At 39.0% G+C, this 22,168-nt stretch overlaps 1 protein-coding gene across 2 annotated transcripts in view; it reads left to right on the top strand.

Annotated features, from left to right (window-relative positions):
• The window catches only part of C6H7orf78 (chromosome 6 C7orf78 homolog), a 44,076-nt gene extending 22,377 nt beyond the window's left edge, over positions 1 to 21,699 (top strand). Inside the window, exons 2-6 of one of the 2 annotated variants that reach the window (XM_054495766.1) lie at positions 5,193 to 5,648; positions 8,025 to 8,109; positions 9,331 to 9,473; positions 11,459 to 11,538; positions 21,347 to 21,699. In XM_054495766.1, coding sequence (XP_054351741.1) covers positions 5,223 to 5,648; positions 8,025 to 8,109; positions 9,331 to 9,473; positions 11,459 to 11,538; positions 21,347 to 21,350 — 738 coding nt within the window. In that variant the 5' untranslated portion in view covers positions 5,193 to 5,222 and the 3' untranslated portion in view covers positions 21,351 to 21,699. Of the gene's footprint in view, positions 1 to 5,192; positions 5,649 to 8,024; positions 8,110 to 9,330; positions 9,474 to 11,458; positions 11,539 to 18,723; positions 18,873 to 21,346 lie in introns of both variants that reach the window. The other variant, XM_054495767.1, reaches the window with a different exon arrangement.
• The last annotated feature ends 469 nt before the right edge of the window (positions 21,700 to 22,168 follow it).

The raw sequence follows: 22,168 nt of genomic DNA, 5'->3' as shown, positions 1-22,168 counted from the left end.
ATATTGGTCTAAAATTCTCTTTTTTTGTTGTGTCTCTGCCAGGCTTTGGTATCAGGATGATGCTGGCCTCATAAAACGAGTTAGGGAGGATTCCCTCTTTTTCTATTGATTGGAATAGTTTCAGAAGGAATGGTACCAGCTCCTCCTTGTACCTCTGGTAGAATTCGGCTGTGAACCCATCTGGTCCTGGACTGTTTTTGGTTGGTAAGCTATTGATTATTGCCACAATTTCAGCTCCTGTTATTGGTCTATTCAGAGATTCAACTTCTTCCTGGTTTAGTCTTGGGAGGGTGTATGTGTTGAGGAATTTATCCATTTCTTCTAGATTTTCTAGTTTATTTGCATAGAGGTGTTTGTAATATTCTCTGATGGTAGTTTGTATTTCTGTGGGATCGGTGGTGATATCCCCTTTATCATTTTTCATTGCATCTATTTGATTCTTCTCTCTTTTTTTCTTTATTAATCTTGCTAGCGGTCTATCAATTTTGTTGATCCTTTCAAAAAACCAGCTCCTGGATTCATTTATTTTTTGAAGGGTTTTTTGTGTCTCTATTTCCTTCAGTTCTGCTCTGATTTTAGTTATTTCTTGCCTTCTGCTAGCTTTTGAATGTGTTTGCTCTTGCTTTTCTAGTTCTTTTAATTGTGATGTTAGGGTGTCAATTTTGGATCTTTCCTGCTTTCTCTTGTGGGCATTTAGTGCTATAAATTTCCCTCTACACACTGCTTTGAATGCATCCCAGAGATTCTGGTATGTTGTGTCTTGGTTCTCGTTGGTTTCAAAGAACATCTTTATTTCTGCCTTCATTTCGTTATGTACCCAGTAGTCATTCAGGAGCAGGTTGTTCAGTTTCCACGTAGTTGAGCGGTTTTGAGTGAGATTCTTAATCCTGAGTTCTAGCTTGATTGCACTGTGATCTGAGAGACAGTTTGTTACAATTTCTGTTCTTTTACATTTATTGAGGAGAGCTTTACTTCCAAGTATATGGTCAATTTTGGAATAGGTGTGGTGTGGTGCTGAAAAAAATGTATATTCTGTTGATTTGGGGTGGAGAGTTCTGTAGATGTCTATTAGGTCCACTTGGTGCAGAGCCGAGTTCAATTCCTGGGTATCCTTGTTGACTTTCTGTCTCATTTATCTGTCTAATGTTGACAGTGGGGTGTTAAAGTCTCCCATTATTAATGTGTGGGAGTCTAAGTCGCTTTGTAGGTCACTCAGGACTTGCTTTATGAATCTGGGTGCTCCTGTATTGGGTGCATATATATTTAGGATAGTTAGCTCTTCTTGTTGAATTAATCCCTTTACCATTATGTAATGGCCTTCTTTGTCTCTTTTGATCTTTGTTGGTTTAAAGTCTGTTTTATCAGAGACTAGGATTGCAACCCCTGCCTTTTTTTGTTTTCCATTTGCTTGGTAGATCTTCCTCCATCCTTTTATTTTGAGCCTATGTGTGTCTCTGCACGTGAGATGGGTTTCCTGAATACAGCACACTGATGGGTCTTGAGTCTTTATCCAATTTGCCAGTCTGTGTCTTTTAATTGGAGCATTTAGTCCATTTATATTTAAAGTTAATATTGTTATGTGTGAATCTGATCCTGTCATTATGATGTTAGCTGGATATTTTGCTCGTTAGTTGATGCAGTCTCTTCCTAGTCTCGATGGTCTTTACATTTCGGTATGATTTTGCAGTGGCTGGTACCGGTTGTGCCTTTCCATGTTTAGCGCTTCCTTCAGGAGCTCTTTTAGGGCAGGCCTGGTGGTGACAAAATCTCTCAGCATTTGCTTGTCTGTAAAGTATTTTATTTCTCCTTCACTTATGAAGCTTAGTTTGGCAGGATATGAAATTCTGGGTTGAAAATTCTTTTCTTTAAGAATGTTGAATATTGGCTCCCACTCTCTTCTGGCTTGTAGGGTTTCTGCCGAGAGATCCGCTGTTAGTCTGATGGGCTTCCCTTTGATGGTAACCCGACCTTTCTCTCTGGCTGCCCTTAACATTTTTTCCTTCATTTCAACTTTGGTGAATCTGACAATTATGTGTCTTGGAGTTGCTCTTCTCGAGGAGTATCTTTGTGGCGTTCTCTGTATTTCCTGAATCTGAATGTTGGCCTGCCTTGCTAGATTGGGGAAGTTCTCCTGGATAATATCCTGCAGAGTGTTTTCCAACTTGGTTCCATTCTCCCCGTCACTTTCAGGTACACCAATCAGACGTAGATTTGGTCTTTTCACATAGTCCCACATTTCTTGGAGGCTTTGCTCGTTTCTTTTTATTCTTTTTTCTCTAAACTTCCCTTCTCGCTTCATTTCATTCATTTCATCTTCCAGGGCTGATACCCTTTCTTCCATTTGATCGCATCGGCTCCTGAGGCTTCTGCATTCTTCACGTAGTTCTCGAGCCTTGGTTTTCAGCTCCATCAGCTCCTTTAAGCACTTCTCTGTATTGGTTATTCTAGTTATACATTCTTCTAAATTTTTTTCAAAGTTTTCAACTTCTTTGCCTTTGGTTTGAATATCCTCCCGTAGCTCGGAGTAATTTGATCGTCTGAAGCCTTCTTCTCTCAGCTCGTCAAAGTCATTCTCCATCCAGCTTTGTTCCGTTGCTGGTGAGGAACTGCGTTCCTTTGGAGGAGGAGAGGTACTCTGCTTTTTAGAGTTTCCAGTTTTTCTGCTCTGTTTTTTCCCCATCTTTGTGGTTTTATCTACTTTTGGTCTTTGATGATGGTGATGTACAGATGGGTTTTTGGTGTGGATGTCCTTTCTGTTAGTTTTCCTTCTAACAGACAGAACCCTCAGCTGCAGGTCTGTTGGAGTACCTGGCCGGCCGTGTGAGGTGTCAGTCTGCCCCTGCTGGGGGGTGCCTCCCAGTTAGGCTGCTCGGGGGTCAGGGGTCAGGAACCCACTTGAGGAGGCAGTCAGCCGGTTCTCAGATCTCCAGTTGTGTGCTGGGAGAACCACTGCTCTCCTCACAGCTGTCAGACAGGGACATTTAAGTCTGCAGAGGTTACTGCTGTCTTTTTGTTTGTCTGTGCCCTGCCCCCAGAGGTGGAGCCTACAGAGGCAAGCAGGCCTCCTTGAGCTGTGGTGGGCTCCACCCAGTTCAAGCTTCCAGGCTGCTTTGTTTACCTAAGCGAGCCTGGGCAATGGCGGGCGCCCCTCCCCCAGCCTGGCTGCCGACTTGCTGTTTGATCTCAGACTGCTGTGCTAGCAATCAGCGAGACTCCGTGGGCGTAGGACCCTCTGAGCCAGGTGCGGGCTATACTCTCCTGGGGCACCGGTTCCTAAGCCCGTCGGAAAAGCACAGTATTCGGGTGGGAGTGCCCGATTTTCCAGGTGCTGTCTGTCACCCCTGGAAGGGGAACTCCCTGACCCCTTGCACTTCCCGAGTGAGGCAATGCCTCGCCCCTGCTTCGGCTGGCGCACGGTTCACTCACCCACTGACCTGCGCCCACTGTCTGGCACTCCCTAGTGAGATGAACACGGTACCTCAGATGGAAATGCAGAAATTACCCGTCTTCTGCGTCCCTCGCGCTGGGAGCTGTCGACCGGAGCTGTTCCTATTCGGCCATCTTGGCTCCTCCCCCCCTTTCTCATTTTCATGCTACATCTTTGTTTAGGTTTTTTATCATCTCACCTAAATTGTTGCTATGTTGGGTTTGGGCTTTTTTTTTTTGGCTTAGCTTTCATTTTTTATTTTGAGGCCACCTTCCGTACTGCTATCATACTGATCTTTCTGAAATACAAACAACATGCTAACCATTTTCCTGTTTAAAATATTCTTTAATAATAATAATAATAACAAAAAAGGGGGGGAGGGATAGCATTGGGAGATATACCTAATGCTAGATGACGAGTTGGTGGGTGCAGCGCACCAGCATGGCACATGTATACATATGTAACTTACCTGCACGTTGCGCACATGTACCATAGAGCCTAAAGTATGATGATAATAATAATAATAATAATAATAATAATAATAATAAAAAATTCTATTTGTTCCCTTTTGCCTCTTGGATGAATTTAAAACTTCTTAGTGTGACATAAAAGACTTTTAATACTATAACTCAAATTTTTCTAGTTTTTCCTATCATATCATTTTTCACTGCCTCCTCACAGAGAAGCTATGCTCCTTTTACATGCTTCTTGTTTTTCTCTCCATATGGCATAGTCCATTATAAAATAAAAATATTTATAAGAGTATTTGAAAAACAATCCATCACTGCAAAATATTACAAATTTTTGAAAATGGATATTTTCAACATATCTGAAGAATAGTTTCCTTTCATTCATAGTAGTTTCCCTTCACTTGCAACTTTAGCATATTGAAAATTAACATTTAGAATTTTGATGATCCTCTATTTTGATGTTATTATGAAACAACACAAAATTCTAGCACAAGACAAGGAAATTCATCCTCACCTCAGATCTTTATTTCCCAGGAACCAGCATTGTTGTATTATTTCTACTTCACCAAATATATTGTAATTGGTAATTAGCCTTTTCAAGGAGATTCTGAATTCATTGAATCATCCAGTAACATATTGATAATGTCATTAAATCTGAGAAGTGTAATAATGATTTCCACATCACTGGTTAGCTGGTCAGCAAAAAAGCAAATGCATGATTCTCATCTATAGTTTCAATAGCAGTAATTACTATGTACTCATTATGGTTTAGGCAGGCATAGATATCCTAGAAATAGGTAATGACAAATTTCACATACTTTCTATTTCTAGGTCAAATGTTATTGCCTTCCTTTACCACCTGGAATGTTTCTACTTACCTCTCAAGATAGGTCCAAATAACAGCTTTTGACATCATGTCTATTTTCTTGATAAAGCTAGCTGACCAATCTCCTTGCTTCTCATAATACTTAAAATATCTATCCTATTACACAGGTTTTATTTTTGGCTTTTATGTTTGTCTTTTAAGTAGCATCTCAGTTACTTAAGGACATGGATTTTACGTCAATCATTTAAAAAATTACCAGTCCTTAGTGCAGTGACTGCTGTGACAAAGGTGCTGAATAAATATTTGCAGCAATGATACTTTTCTCCTGCTCCTCCATACACATTTCCTGTCATTTCTGAGCTTTTTCCTGCTTCATAAATTTTTCAAAGATTAACTTGTCCTGGAGAGAAAATGTTGAGTACACCATTGCTATAGTGACAAGCTTCACCTATTTCCATGTGTGTTGCAGATTCCTCCATGTGAAAACGCCCTCCACATAATGTACCATGAGTCTCAGAGAGGCACAAGAGATAGGGATATTGCAAAGAGGCTGCAACATCCTTCACAACAGTATCTCAACTCCAAATGGAAAAAAAGTGTTCTGCAACCTCCACAATGTAAAACTAAAGTTAATGTGTGGGAAATAAAGCCTCCTGATTTTAGCTACAAACTGTATACATCTTTGCGAATTCCAGAAAGATCATCAAAACCAATGAAGGAAGAAAAAAGGAGGAAAAATATCAGTTTTCCAGAAACAATGCTTCACTTGCCCAGCATAAGAAATCATCCTAAGGAGGTCACAGCTCCTAAATTTATAACTACATTTCCACGTCTGGATTTACAAAAAGCAAAGTTAATGTTTGTGAAGAGTGGACAATATCCAAGGGGTGTTTCTGTCAATCCCAAACCACATGACTTTCGACAGGTACAAAAGAGCATTTGAATAAAAACAATTTAAGATAGACAAGGGGAACTATGTATTATTTTTTATTCATTTCTTAATGAGAAAAACTATTACATAGAGGAAAAAGGTGTGTGTATATAATGTGTATCATGCTGCCTTTTTTTCTCACGGAACAATACAATTCACATTTAGCAATAAATGATAGAACAGAGAGGTAAGAACCTGATTGATTCTGATGAGGTTTTATCTGCCAGGTCAAGTGGCCAACTCTGAGATGGGCTTTCTTAGGTTTCAAGAGAACAGGTTGGGTTTAGATATGATTGGAGAACAGACATCAGTTGCCAGGAGTTTATAACCTACTAATAATAAAATAAATTTGTGGAATAAATTGGTGAATGAATGAAAATAATTAAAAAGGGATATTCTATTACTTTAATGAATCTTTTGGATGATTAATAATTTAAATAATATATGGGCAATAATTAGATTTATAATTTAAAAGGGTGATGAAAAATATGGAGATGCAAATAAGGTCAAATATTTATGCAAAATATAATTCCACTAAAATGTGAATATATTCTATTCTTAGATCTATAATTTAGCACATAAACGTGACTTGCTAGGCAGAGAGTTAAACAGTAGAACTGACAGAACAGGATCTAGAAATAGTAAGATAAAAGAATAAGTGTATTCCAGTGGGAAAATGTAGAATAGTAGTGAAGAGCATGGCTTCTAAGATCAGAGTATCCCTGTTCTTTTATTTTCTAATAACTTTAGACAAGATACTAAGCCTTTTTGATTATTTATAATGTGGGTTAATAATGCTACATACTTTTTATGGTTATTTTAAGTAATGAACGAAACAATCTATGCAAAGCACAACAGAATCTGAAATGTTGAGGCATTCGATGAATGTTAACTCTATGAGCTATTAGGATAAAATTTGGAAAATACAGGGAGCCATAGTCAATAACTCTCTTTACTTATTCAGGGTATCTAAATATTTTCATTCATAGTAAATAATATATGTTACCTTTTAGAGATGAGGGAGGTCATGTAAATATTTCCATTCATAGTAAATAACATGTTACCTTTTGGAGATGAGGGAGGTCATTTAAATATGAAATGTTACTGGTTTATTTAAATACCTTACTAGGCCAGGAGCAGTGGCTCATACCTGTAATCCCAGCACTTTGGGAGCCCACAGTGGGAGGATCATGAGGCCAGGAGTTCGAGACCAGCCTAACCAACATGGTGAAACCCCATCTTTACTAAAAATACAAAAATTAGCCAGGTGTGGTAACACGTGCCTGTAATTCCAGCTACTCGGGAGGCTGAGGCAAGAGAATCGCTTGAACTCGGGAGGTGAAAGTTACAGTGAGCCGAGATGTCACCACTGCACTCCAGCCTGGGCGACGGAGTGAGACTCCATCTCAAAAAATAATAATAATAAAATAAATAAATAAATATTTTACTAATAACAGACTTAAAAACTTGAGTAAATAAAATTCACAGAATAAGGAATATTTTTATTTTAGCTGAATTAACTTGCTTCTATTAATGACTGAATTGGAGACAGAGTGTTATAAATTGTGTAACCACCGGATGTCAGTATTGTTACAAATTAAACCTCAATGAAGGCTTTTTGAAACGAACTTGGTCTCATGTTGTATTCAATTAAAGAGCGAAAAATCTTGTATTAGAGAATCTCCTTCTTTGGAACTTTTAATATTGTTCTATATGCTTGTGGCAGGTCACTCATTAAGAATATAACCCTGTTTAATTTCTGCTTGGTACCCTCACTGTTTTATGCCATGTTTACTTAGCTTTTGAGTAGAGACCTTTGTGATGTTTTATTTGATCAGTTCTTGGAGCATACAAATTCTATTTCAGTTCAAATTGGTTCACTTAAACCACTAAAAAATCTACTTTGTTAGTAGCTTATAAAAAAAATAGTAACTCTATTCCAGGCTTGATAAATTATTTAGCTTTGTTCAATGTTTTTGCTATGTGTCTGAAATAAGTTCAGCTCCAGAAAACAATATGTAATTCTATGTGTCATAAATTACAATCAAGTTTAAGATCAGGTTGCCAAATTTTGAATAGACTCCCTTAATTCCACACTGTTTAAGATACTAATTCTGATCACTTCACAAAAGGGTAATTGAAGTACTCCTCTCCACCACAAAAATGAATTGTGTATACACTATTTAAATCTTAGATTATTTTTTCAAATTTTCATAAACAAGTTTTAAATGCTACATTTGAATGCCACAACAAAATCATCAAAATTATATTTTGCAAAGGAAATATTTAATATTAGGAAAAATCAAACTCCAACTACAATAAGAAACAATATGTATTAGTAATATTGCAATCTTTCCTTTACGTATCTAGTACCAACCTGGTTTACCAAACTTTGAGACAACTTATGAAAAGGACCCCTTTGGATTAAAATTTAAATCACAACCCTTAAGTACAGGTAAGCTGTTAAGATGTTATGAATATTGGAAAAAAAACCTCTCTGCATTATATATTAGTAGTAGTAAATTCATAGGCTTAAAACTAAATAGGTGGATTTTATTATCACCTTTAATAATATGGTAAATTTTTAATGCCCTTTTAATTATTTGCAACAATACATTTACTTTTCTACCACAACTGTTAACATATTATTAAAGATGATATTTGTAAATCAATGTGTCACGTATTGAGAATAAATAGAGTGTAATGCTTAAGAGAATAAACTCTTCTTTATTCAAAGCTGTGCAACCTCTTTATTCAAAGATTCAAAGCTGTGCAACTTTGTATCTTGGCTTCACTGCCCCAAATCACCTAAACTATCTATCTATTGATTTCCTCATCTGGAAATGCAGATGATAACAACTGAATCTACATCATGGAATTACTGTGAGCATTAAATCTGCTAAAAGCACTTAGTAATGTATTAAAAAGCACATGGAAATAACATACACACATGCATGCTATAATTACTGTTATGGTGCCATTTGTTAAGTGTTAATTCAGACTTAATTTGTATTATTTAGCATTTCTTATTTGGATTAGGATGGAAAATATCTGAATGCTATATTTACATATTATAATTATATATAAATTAAACAATAAGATGTTAACAGTGTTTGTCTCTGGATAGTGAGATCACAGTTACATTTTATTTCTTCTTTTTCAAAATAAGGAGCAAATAATTTTATACCTGTAAAACTAAGATAATTTATTTACAAATGTCATACACATTTTAGCATGTGTTATACTTATAAAAGTGTCATCTAGCTGTGTAATTAAAATGGAACATGTCAACTTTCCTAGTATATGCTATGTGTAACTCACTTTGGTAGAAAATGCCAAAGATACCTTATAAGACCCAGCCCCTGACCTCAAAAATATTTTAAGTAAAACGTAAGGTAGAGTGCAAAATATACCATCCAATAAGAGACACTTTAGAAAGACGGGTCCAGAGAAATAAAAGGTGGGTTTGGAATTGGAGTTTGAAGAAAGACAAAATTAACTCCAGCAGGACTGGCAGAAAGAATAAGAAAAGTTTTGTTTAGATTTACATCTATAAATTATCCAGTGACTTACCACTACTGGGTCCTGATCTCCAAAAATGATACCATATCTGAGAGACACCATGAACAAAGACACATGCCATTGCTAAGCCTTTCATTTGTCTTCGTATCTCTAGTACATGGGTACCAGTTGCCGAAAGATGATAAACAGAAGAATACTACAGAAAGATTTATCACCCACAAGCATCGTGAATGCACCTGGGATTCAAAACTAATTTTGACGAAAGCCCCATGGCCTGTTAGATCTGCTTCATATACAGTGAGTTTGACTTTCTCTATAGCTGTTGGAAAATGTCTCCAGCACTGTTGTCGACAATTGCTTTAGTGCAGGAATTTTTTATTTGTTGTGATGTAAAATATATTTCTGTCTTTAAAAATAAAGCATATAGCCGCTGCTTTTTTTTTTTTGAAATACAGATAGTGGATTATCTAGAATTTTGGATTTTCTTTTCTTTTATTTCTAGATCTTGATAAAAGAATAAGTGTATTCCAGTGGGAAAATATAGAATAGTAGTTAAGAGCATGGCTTCTGAGATCAGAGTATCCCGGTTCTTTTATTTTCTAATAACTTTAGACAAGATACTAAGCCTTTTTGATTATTTATAATGTGGGTTAATAATGCTACATACTTTTTATGGTTATTTTAAGTAATAGCTATAGTGGAATACGGTGTTGATGAAAGAAGCCGAACTCTGTAAAATATCTGAAGAGGTTTATTCTGAGCCAAATTGGTGACCACAACCTGTAACACAGTCTCAGGAGGTTCTGAGAACATGTGGCCCAAGGTGGTTAGTTTACAGCTTGGTTTTATACATTTTAGGGAGATAGAAGTTACAGGCAAAGACATAAATCAATACATGTAAGGCATTGGTTTGGCCTGGAAATGCATGACATCACGAAGCTTGGAGGCTTCCAGGTCATAAGTAGATTTGATGCATGGCGGGCAAGCCCTAAAACTGGGGCATAACCGGGAACGTTCTTGGCTTCACCCAAGAAAGAATTCAAGGGCGGGTCTGTGGTGTTAGGTGGCATCTTTTATTGAGTACAGCAGCAGAGGTACTGCTCCTCGTGAAGCAGGACTACCCATAGGCAGTGTGCTCCGCGTACAGCTCATGGGCAGTTTTGCAGTCATATTTACACCCACTTTTAATTACATGCAAATTAAGGGGTGGGTTATCCAGAAATTCCTAGAAAAGAAGTGGTACCTTCCGGATGTTGCCACAGCAATGGTATACTGTCATGACACTGGTGGGGCTGTCTCGTGGAGAGATGCTTTCAATGCCTCTTCCCTATTTCAACCAGTCTTCCATCTGGTCTGGAGTTGAGTCCCGCCTCCTACCTCAGATTCAAAGATTCCCCAATTGGCAACTGGTTGAGAGTTAAGCTTTGTCTGTTAAGTCAGCTTGAGTTAAGGTAAAGAGTGGGGGTTGTGGAAGCCAAAGTTCTTGTCATGTAGTAGCAGGCTTCAGAGACAATAGATGTGGAGGTCTCTTCTCAGACCTTAAAAGATATGAGACTGTCTGCAAAAGAGAGACAGCTTTGCAGGGCCATTTTGAAAGATGCCAAAAAAGTATATTTGGGGGTAAAATACTTTTATTTCCTCCAGGGTCTGCTATCTGTCATATGATGCGACACTAGAGTCAGGTTGGAATTGGTATTTTATTGCTGCAAAGAGCTGTTTGTTTTGTCAGTCTTAAGATCTCTGTTTTATTTATTTATTTTATGTTAATGCTGGTGAGTTGTGCCTGAATTCCAAAGGGAGGAGGGTATAATGAGCCATGTCCCACCTTCTCACCTTCTCTTCCCATCAGGGCCTGAACTTTTTTTTCAGGTTTCTTTGTGTCCCCTCACTCATGAAGGGGGTCCATTCATTTGATTGGGGGCCTTAGAATTTTATTTTTGTTTTACAAAGGCTTCAATATTGTAAGAAATTTTTCCCAAATTTCCTCTTATCTCATTGGAAATCATGAGAAGTTTAGTGAATGACACTCACATGACAAGGCCTGAAAAGACTCTCGTAGAAAAAAATGTGGAGAGCACATACTTTTACCCTGGCTGAAATTCTGCCCTAGTCACATAAGGATGCTTCGTAAGCCCTTTATGTCTAAGCAGAACAAGATGTGAATCTGGAATACAGATACACTGTTAAAGCAAAGATTATTAAATAGCAAATTTTAACAAGTAAGCAATTAAAGTTAATACATGTCTGCTTTTACTAACTTCCTTTGTACCATCTTCCTTCAGAGACATAGAAGGCAGCGTGATGCATACAGTGCATTTATGGATCGTGTGGAAGAAAAGTTTACAAAGATATGCAAGAGCAGGTGGGCAAAAAAAAATAGGATTTGTTGTTAAATATTTATATTAACTCTTTACTACTCAATTTCTGTTTAAATAAAACATATTTTATTATATAAGTGCTCTACTCTCATAGGAACTATAAGTGAAATAGTTGCATGGTGCTTAACTGTTTTAAGTGGAATCTGAAAGAATCCAATCCCATTATCAAATAATTATTATTTGAGAATTTCATTGCAACCTGTTTCCTAGGTGCATAATCACCTCTCATAGCTCCCTTTATTCACATGTCAATGTCATCTCTGAGAATTGAGGAGGACGGCAGATTAATGTAGTAGAGTTTGGGCTTTGAGTTTCGTGAAATGAATTCAAATTAAGAGTAATCCACCTATAATTTGTGATCTTGGATGATTTGCTTAAATTTTCTGATCCTATTTTCTCAGGTTTTTGGAGAATTAAATAAGATGACATATACAAACTGCTGGCACAGTCCCTCATATCTTCTTGATTCAATTATGACTATTATTGTTAATGATAATATAGAGATATGGCCTTGCATGACCATGGAAAAGTAACATTACCTGTGGCTTAGTTTTCTCATCTGTAGAATTCAGTAATAATAGTACCAACTTTGCAGAGTTACTATTGAAATGGCTGCATTGTCTGGGGAATTAACGGTGGTTCATTGTCGTGTTGAGAAAGAATTCAGGACACAGACACGTGTGGGTGGGTTAAGGAGCAGAAAGTTTCATAGAAGGAAGGAGAAAGGAGAGCAGCTCCTTTCCAGAGAGAAACGTCAGAAAAAGGGGAAGGTAGGCCTACTGCAGCAGATTTTATAGGCAGGCTGGAGGAGGTGGTGTCTGATGTACATACAGCCCACAGATTGATTCGATCAGATATGACATTTACATAGCCTACAGGAAGGCTGGCCACCCCACCCTAATCTTATTATGCAAATGGACTCTCCACTGACCAGTGCCATCTTGTCTGCTCCTTACTGTACACGTGGATGGCAAAGGGAAGGGAAGATGAAGCCGCCATTTTGAACATGGCTGGTCGCAGGTAGTTATTTCCTACAGGCCAGCATTCACCAGTGGAAGCTTCTAGCTTGCTTGTCTGTGTCTGCAGCTCAATTTTACAGGCTGCTCTTTGTTAGGAAATGATTTGGGGCTGCTTTTCATTAAAAAGAAAAACCTGGCCGGGCATGGTGGCTCACGCCTGTAATCCCAACACTTTGAGAGGCCAAGATGGGTGAATCACTAGGTCAGGAGTTTGAGACCAGCCTGACCAACATGGTGAAACCCTGTCTCTACTGAAAATACAAAAAATTAACTGGGTGTAGTGGTGGGCACTGGTAATCCCAGCTCCTCAGGTGGCTAAGGCAGGAGAATCACTTGAACCTGGGAGGCAGAGGTTGCAGTGAGCTGAGATTGTGCCACTGCACTGCAACCCGGGTGACAGAGTGAGACTCAGTCTCAAAAAAAAAAAGAAAAAACTTACTGAGGCCTCCCATACCCTATCTGCCTAATTAATTTTTTCTTAACTCCTGTATCACTATGAATAGTCGAAGTTTGTATTTGTGAAACACTTGGAACATAGCACATGACACTTAGTAATTGCTATCTAAGTATTTTATGAATAACAATTCAAAACTATGCTTTTTTTGTGTACAATATAAAATATGTATAATGTCTAGGGACTAACGAAGTCAAGAGCTTTCTGAAAGAAGAGAGAGGCTACTCAGTAAGATTAATCTTTGGATTTCTATGAGGGAGTACACAGAGTGAACAGTCAGCAGACAGCTATCTTTAGGAGGACCACAGGACAGATGAATATTAAAAAAGTAGATATGTGACCAGAAAGCTGTCTCCAGATGGGCAAGAATTTGTTTTAAGTGGTGGGTATAGAGTCATCCTACTAATGATTTAGGATGTAGACTTATCCTTACCAAGTTTACAAAATGGTTATCTTAAATTGCAAACATCCTGCTGTACATATATAAAATTCTTGATTCCTGTAGCATAGTGGGAGCTTCTCCTCTATAACTGATGTGTTTGAGCTTGGTAATTGGTGGCTCAACATAAAACAAAATGACATGGTAGTCCATCACCAAAAGTTTCTTTTTTTGTTGTTGTTGTGTTGTTTGTTTGTTTTTGAGATGCAAACTTGCTCTGTCACCCAGGCTGGAGTGCAGTGGCGTGATCTCGGCTCACAGCAACTTCCACCTCCCAGATTCAAATGATTCTCCTGCCTCAGCCTCCTGAGTAGCTGGGATTACAGGTTCCCATCACCACACCCACCTAATTTTTGTATTTTTAGTAGAGATGGGGGTTTGCCATGTTGGCCAGGCTGGTCTCGAACTCCTGACCTCAGGTGATCAACCTGCCTCAGCCTCCAAAAGTGCTGGGATTACAGGTGTGAGCCACAGCGCCCAGCCACCAAAGGTTTTTTTTTTTTTTTTTTTCTTTGAGATGGAGTCTCACTCTGTTGCTCAGGCTGGAGTGCAGTGGCACGATCTCAGTTCACTGCAAGCTCCACCTCCCAGGTTCATGCCATTCTCCTGCCTCAGCCTCCAGAGTAGCTGGGACTACAGGTGCCCGCCACCACACCCAGCTAATTTTTTGTGTTTTTAGTACAGACAAGGTTTCACTGTGTTAGCCAGGATGGTCTCGATCTCCTGACCTCGTGATCCACCTGTCTTGGCCTCCCAAAGTGCTGGGATTACAGGTGTGAGTCACCATACCTAGCCCCCAGCCACCAAAAGTTTCTTATAGTGGTTACAGAAAATCATAGATCATTACTGCTGCCTGTAACACTATGAATTCATGGCCTCTAGCCTCAGTCAGAACTTCAACTTTCATAGGTGTCACTTGGAAGCATACTTCAAAAGCAAATCTACCTCAGTATTTCACATGCTTCTCAAAATAGAAATGTTGTCATCTGAAGTTGTAGTTCCTCTTATTTTTTCATTTTTTAAAAATATTTGATATATTTAGCACACAGATCCCTATGAAGGTTCAAATAAAATGGCTTTATTTTTCTCAAATCATGAATTTTAAATATGCTGTGTTGGATCTCCCTCCCCTCAGCTTGAGAACAACTTTGGCAGAGCCTATAGATTTTCAACACTTCATTTGTACTAGCCTGTCATTTCTGTAATTTAAATTCACATTCAGCCATGAAAAAGCTATGTAAGTAAATTTAAAATTTTTCTGTAATTTAAGATTATGTTCAGCCATGAAAAATTCAGGATAAGAAATATATATGACTTCTATTTCGCATCGTGCATAAAGAAATAAATTCATGTGGATTACAGAGCTAAATATGAAAGGAAAACAATGACATTCCTGCAATACATTTGGAGAATTAAATGATATCTTTAAAAGAACCACAAAAGCACTATCTATAAAGAAAAAATTATTGAATGTTCTACTTGAAACATTAAAACTACAAACTTCTGTTAAAATACATCATTAGGAGAGTGAAAAGGCAGACAGAGAGCTTAGAGAAAATATTTGCTACTCATATAAGCAAGAAAATGGTTTATATTAATAATATATAAAGAACTCATGCAAATAAACAAGAAATAGGCATGCAATCCAATGGAAAATAACAGGAGGCTGGGCATGGTGGTTCACTCCTGTAATTCTAACACTGGTAGGCCAAAGTGGGAGGAACTCTTGAGCCCAGGAGTCTGAGACCAGCATGGACAACATTAGGAAATCTTGTCTCTACAAAACATTTAAAAAATTAGCCAGATGTGGTGGTACACACCTGTGGTCTCAGCTACACTAGAGGTTGAGGCAGGAGATTTACTTGACCCCAGAAAGTTGAGGCTGCAGTGTTCTCTCCACTGCATTCCAGCCTAGGGGACAGAGCAAGACCCTGTCTCAAAGAAAGGGAGGGAGGGAAGAAGGAAGGAAGGAAGGAAGGAAACAGATTTCATACAAGAAGATCTCTAAATGACAAAACATGAAAATGTGTTCATCTTCACAAGTAATCAGGGAAATATGCAGTAAGACGCACAATGGACTACTATTGCACACCCACCAAAATAGCCAAAATAAAAAGATAAATAACAGGAAGCATAGGCTTATTCATCCATTTTCATGCTGCTGATTAAGACATACCCAAACTGGGCAATTTACAAAAGAAACAGGTTTATTGGACTTACAGTTCCACATGGTTGGGGAGACCTCACAATCATGGTGGAAGGCAAGGAGGAGCAAGTCACATCCTATGTGGATGGCAGCAGGCAAAAAGAGAGCTTGTGCAGGGAAAGCTTGTTTTTAAAAACCATCAGATCTCATGAGACCCATTCACTATCACAAGAACAGCATGGGAAAGAACTGTCCCCATGATTCAATTAGCTCCCACTGGGTCCTTACCACAACACATGGGAATTCAGGATGAGATTTCGGTGGGGACATAGCCAAACCATATCATTCCACCTCTGGCCCCTCCCAAATCTCATGTCCTCACATTTCAAAACCAATCATGCCTTCCCAACAGTCCCCCAAAATTTTAACTCATTTCAGCATTAACTCAAAAGTCCACGGTCCAACATCTCATCTGAAACAAAGCAAGTCCCTTCTGCCTATAAGGCTATAAAATCAAAAGCAAGTTAGTTACTTCCTAGATACAATGGGGGTACAGGCATTGGGTAAATACAGCAATTCCAAATGAGAGAAATTGGCCAAAACAAAGGGGCTACAGACCCATGCAAGTCTGAAATGCAGCACAGCAGTCAAACCTTAAAGCTTCAAAATGATCTCCTTTGACTCCATGTCTCACATCCAGGTCATGCTGACACAAGAGGTGAGTTCCCATGGACTCGGGCAGCTCCACCCCTGTGGCTTTGCAGGATACAGCCTCCCACCCAGCTGCCTTCATGGTCTGGTGTTAAGTGTCTGTGGCTTTTCCAGGCACACAGTGCAAGCTGTCAGTGGATCTACCATTCTGGGGTCTGTAGGACAGTAGCCCTCTTTTCACATCTCCAATAGTTGGTGCCCCAGTGAGGACTCTGCATGGGGGCTCCCACAGCATATTACCTGTCTGCACTGCCCTAGCAGAGGTTCTCTATGAGGACCCCATCCCTACAGCAAACTTCCTCTTGGGCATCCAGATGTTTCCCTACATCTTCTGAAATCCAGTTGGAGGTTCCCAAACCTCAATTCTTGACTTCTGTGCACTCACAGGCTCAACACCATGTGGAAGCTGCCAAGTCTTGAGACTTGCACCCTCTGAAGCCATGTCCCGAGCTCTATGTTGGCCCCTTCCAGCCATGGATGGAGCAGACGGGACATAAGGCACCAAGTCCCTAGGCTGCACACAGCACGGGGACCCTGATCCTGGCCAATTAAACCATTTTTTCTTCCTAGGTCTCTGGTCCTGTGATGGGAGGGGCTGCCACAAAGTTCTCAGACATGCCCTGGAGACATTTCCCTCATTGTCTTGGGGCTTAACATTCAGCTTATCATTACTTATGCAAATTTCTGCAGCCAGGTTGAATTTCTCCTCAGAAAATGGTTTTTTTCTTTTCTATCACATTGTCAGGCTGCAAATTTTCTGAACTTTTATGCTCTGCTTCCCTTATAAAACGGAATGCCCTTAACAGCACCCAAGTCAAGTCTTAAATGCTTGGCTGCTTAGAAATTTCTTCTGCCAGATACCCTAAATTATCTCTCTCAAGTTCAAAGTTCCACAGGTCTCTAGGCTGGGGGCAAAATGCTGCCAGTCTCTTGGCTAAAACATGACAAGAGTCACTTTTACTCCAGTTTTCAACAAGTTCCTCATCTCCTTCTGAGACTACCTCAGCCTGGACTTTATTGTTCATATCACTATCAGCATTTTGGTCAAAGCCATTCAACAAGTCTCCAGGAATTTCCAAACTTTTGCACATTTTCCTGTCTTCTTCTGAGCCCTTCAAACTGTTCCAATCCCTGTCTGTTACCCAGTTCCAAAGTCACTTTCACATTTTTGGGTATCTGTTCAGCAGCATCCCAGTCTACCAGTACCAGTTTACTGTATTAGTTCGTTTTCACACTGCTGATAAAGACATACCCAAGACTGAGCAATTTACAAAAGAAACAGGTTTACTGGACTTACAGTTCCACATGGCTGGAGAGGCCTCACAATCATGGTGGAAGGTGAAAGGCACATCACATGGCAGCAGACAAGAGAAGAGAGCTTGTGCAGGGAAACTCCTGTTTTTAAAGCCATCAGATCTCATGAGACTCATTCACTATAACAAGAACAGCGCAGGAAAAACCTGCCCCCATAATTCAATCACCTCCCCCTGGGATTCTCCCATGGCACATGGGAATTGTGAGAGTTGCAATTCAAGATGAGATTTGGGTGGGGATACAGCCAAACCATATCAATAGGCAAGGGTATAGAGCAATTAGAACTCCTATACACTACTTGAGGGGGAAGAATTGGGACAAGTACTTTGGAAAAATATTTTGCAATATATTCTAAAGTTGAATGTATACATACATATAACCTATGACACAAAATTCCATTCTAAATGCTGTATAATTAGCTGATATATATATTTGTATGCACTAAAAGATATATATATAGGAATGCTTATAGCAGAATTACCTGTGATAACCTTTACATTAGAGATAAGCCCAATGCCAATAAATAATAGAATGGATACATAAAGTATCCATTTATGGTATATTTACACAATAGATTATACAGCAAAGAAAATGAACAAAATGTTGCTATATGCAAGCAACAGGGATGAGTCTCACAAACATACCTAGGAGTTTTTTAAAAGCCAGATGCTCTATATATGTACAATGTATATATATACACATATTTGTATATACTGCATTATTATTCCATTTATATAAAGGAAAACTCTTGTCCACATGTAAGAAATCAGGAAATTGGCTTCCTTTGGTTTGACGGAAGGAGTACAATAACCTTCTGGGTCCTGGAAATGTAGTATTTTCTGACCTTGATGTTGGTTACATAGATGCATCCACTTTGTGATACTCCATAGAAATATTTATTTAATATCTATGCACTATTATATATACATGTAAAACTTTAATAGTTTTTTTAATTGGGAGATTCTTTGTAATTGTTTTAAATTTCAAAAAGAAAGAAAGAAAGCCTTATTCATTCTAAATTAACATTCTAATCTCACATCCAATTCAAAATTTGTTTGCTGTTTTCAACAAAAGCCTGCCCTGTAGCTCCGGGATCTGGGGAAGAGAACGTTGTCTCTTGTTTCTCTCTTTCTGCACCTGTCTCAATCACACTCCATTGCTTCTTGGTCTGCCTTTTATCTCCAAGGTGTTGGTGTCCAGAGGAGAAATGGAAGAAACAGGGGCAAAAAGCTCAGGTAACAGAAACTACTGTAATCAGCCATAACATCCTCTGTGTAGCTGATGTCCAAATAGTGACTGCTTGTGGAGGACATTTTTGCGCATTATTCTCTGTCCTAGACAGAGGCCTCATTTGGCACAGACCTCTGAGAACCAACGTCCAGCAACTTGCCCTAAGTCTCTGCCTCAGCCCACTACCTCTTACAGGTCTGATAAGAGGCATCTTATCATTGGTGGGATTACTCACAAGATGGCTGGAGCTCATCAATTTCATTAATTCACTGTGTTTACAGAACCCTCCATACGGCTCACCAAATGGCGTGAGTACAGAAGACCCCCGTTTTCCTTTCCCCTTTCTCTCACATTGTGAGCCACCCATTTTTACATTTCTAGATACGAAGTAGGCAGGATGCTCTATGATCAAATGCACATCCTTAAAACCTCTTGGGACATATATGAAACCACTCCTCTACCAGGAGCTCCCCAAACACCTTGTACTAAAGGGCTCCACAGGTGGCCCCTGCAGTTCTGTAGCTCAGCAAGCATTCATCCAGAGCAAGCCTGCTGGTTTCCTTCACTCATATGCACCCTTAATCTTTATAAATGATAATCCTGAGCATTCATGAATTGGTTTTGCAGGGATTACCTTATTTTTTCCTTTCTCACAGAAATCAGAAATGGGTATTCCTCAGGGCTTTCCCCCAAGGGTAATGATGCCTCCTTTAAAAGACAAAGCCTTTAGGGCCAGGCGCGGTGGCTCACACCTGTAATCCCATCACTTTGGGAGGCCAAGGTGGGCAGATCATGAGGTCAAGAGGTCAAGACCATCCTGGCTAACACAGTGAAACCCCATTTCTACTAAAAATACAAAAAATTAGCTGGGCGTGGTGGCGGGCACCTTTAGTCCCAGCTACTCAGGAGGCTGAGGCAGGAGAATGGCATGTGGCATGAACCCAGGAGGCGGAGCTTGCAGTGAGCTGAGATCCCACCACTGCACTCCAGCCTGGGTGACAGAGTGAGACTCTGTCTCAAAAAAAAAAAAAAACAAAGCCTTCAGATGTTTGATTGTTTAATTCCTTAATTCCTTAATTTGGATGGAAGAGAGGGTGAGAGTAGGTGGTCTGGCCTATTTACCTTTTAAAAAGCCCCATGGGGATAGAACTTCTAGCAGTTTCTTGATGGTGTTACCAAAACACCAGGGGTTTAGTCTAGGTCCTGCTGCTCACCACGCAGAAAGCCAATCACTGAGACAATGAGTATTGCCAAGGAAGAAGTCTTTAATTAGGTGCTGCAGTCAAGGAGATGAGAGCTCAGGCTCAAATCCATCTCTCTGACTGACTAAACCTATGGGTTTATATAACATTCTTCTGTAGAAAGAAATGTAACAATGTGTAAGAAACAGGAACTAGGGAGGGGCAAGGATGCAATCACAATGAATGAGGGCTCCAGACTTCTCACTGTTAGGATGTCATGATCTGGCGAGTTTCAGTTCTTGGATACCTTTTGAAGAGGCCTGAAGGTCCTTTCCTGAGGAAGGAACTCAGATAAAACAAATGTAAGCTTCAAGCTTTAAGACCAGAAAGGTCAATTTCTATGTGTATCAAAAAGAACAGTCTATGGGATTATTGGGTTGGTTTCAATGGAATATAGGAGTTTATATAAAGGAAAACTCTTTTCCATGTGTAAGAAATCAGGAAGTTGGCTTCTTTTGGTTTGAAGGAAACAACCTGTCTCCTAGTGTTAGCTTTGAGGCTTTTCCCCCATTTCAAAGCAACAGGAAACACATCCCATTTCCACATCCTTTAAAAACTTATAGCCTATCTCTAAAGGAGCTCCTATCTCCCCTCACCTAAGTGGGAAGCCTCATTGTAACGCTTCCCTGCACTATTCTACCCTACTGGTGCTAATACAGAAGGAAAAGTTGAATTGTGTAAGACAGGATGTATTTAGAAGTCCTTAATTTTTGCAGCTTTTAACTGGCATTTATACATCAAACTCAGTAATGTGCAATCATTTTCATAGGCATAACCTCACTCAATTGTCTTCAGACCATGCAATGTTTAGTCAGGTATTATAATTATTATTATTGTTGTTATAATTTTATAAGCTGGGAAACTAAAGTCTTCACTGGGAATTTAATGTTAACATCACTTATTCAAGATGGCACTCCAAAACACCTTGTACTGTTGCCCTCAGTTGCATGTGCATGCTTTCTGGTAAGTACGAAAAATAAATTTGACTGTTTGGCCAACAGAGTATAGTTCTACTTCCACATCATAGTTGTAGTCATGTTCAACCATTCTTTTTTGTTATCATGCCTTTATAAGCTTGGTTTTAGTTATTTCTATAGTGAATAAGAGGATTAAGCAAATGACATCTAGCATTTGCAGCCAAGTTTCTGGTCCCAGGAGTGACATTTCAGGTAAGTCTCACGCTTTATAGAAGCTGATTCAGTGATTTCTGCTCACACATTTCTCTTTTGTTCATTTAGATAGCTGATGGACCAAAACAGCATAGGGCTTCCTGAACTCTGGCCTGAATGTTCATCTCCCGTGCATTTCCCAGTGAGAACATTGATGAATTCTGGCACTTTCCTGGATTCTACAGAAATCTGCACTCTCCCAGAGGCATGAGAAAGTGCTAAAACAACAAATGAAAGTTGCATAATTTGAAATTCCCTTGTTACCACATGGATCAGAATCCAATCATCAGGCTTTTAATTTAGTTTGTGAAAGTTAGATCTTGCAACTATGAGTGGAAATGCTGATAATGTGCTTTCTGTTAATGTCCAAAGTTAAAGAGATGCTCTAGTCTCAGGTAAAGCTAATGTGAGACAAACAACAATAATGCTTACTAATTTTGACCACCATGTTTCTCAAGGCCAAAGATTGCAAATTTTATCTGTTTGCATCCTTCATAGAAATAAGAATTCTCTGGATATAGCATATATTCTACTAAAGGATGACTGTTATGCTGTGTGGGAAAGTAATAGTTAAAAATCAAATATTTTTACTTAAAAAAATAGAGAACAAGGTAGCAACCAGAATTGAAGTCATTCAAATATAAATGGGGCACTTTCCCAGAAGATGTCATCCAAAGACAAAAAAATAGGAAAGTTTAATTCATGACACAGTGAAGTTCTTCTATGGTTTAAATTGTTCCTAGAAATAGATTTTATTTCAGGAATCATAGGATGCCAGATGGTTAGTGATAGTGTTTATTTCTGAAAAAAAAAAAAAGAAAAAGAGTATATGTATGAGCTTTGTGTCCACATATACAAGGTGGCATAGGTTGAAACAATCAACATTTATTT

This window comes from Pongo pygmaeus, chromosome 6, assembly GCF_028885625.2.
Source record: "Pongo pygmaeus isolate AG05252 chromosome 6, NHGRI_mPonPyg2-v2.0_pri, whole genome shotgun sequence".
Classification (NCBI taxonomy): domain Eukaryota; kingdom Metazoa; phylum Chordata; class Mammalia; order Primates; family Hominidae; genus Pongo; species Pongo pygmaeus.
Note: the sequence above shows the minus strand (reverse complement) of the source record. Positions and strands in the feature narration are given on the sequence as shown.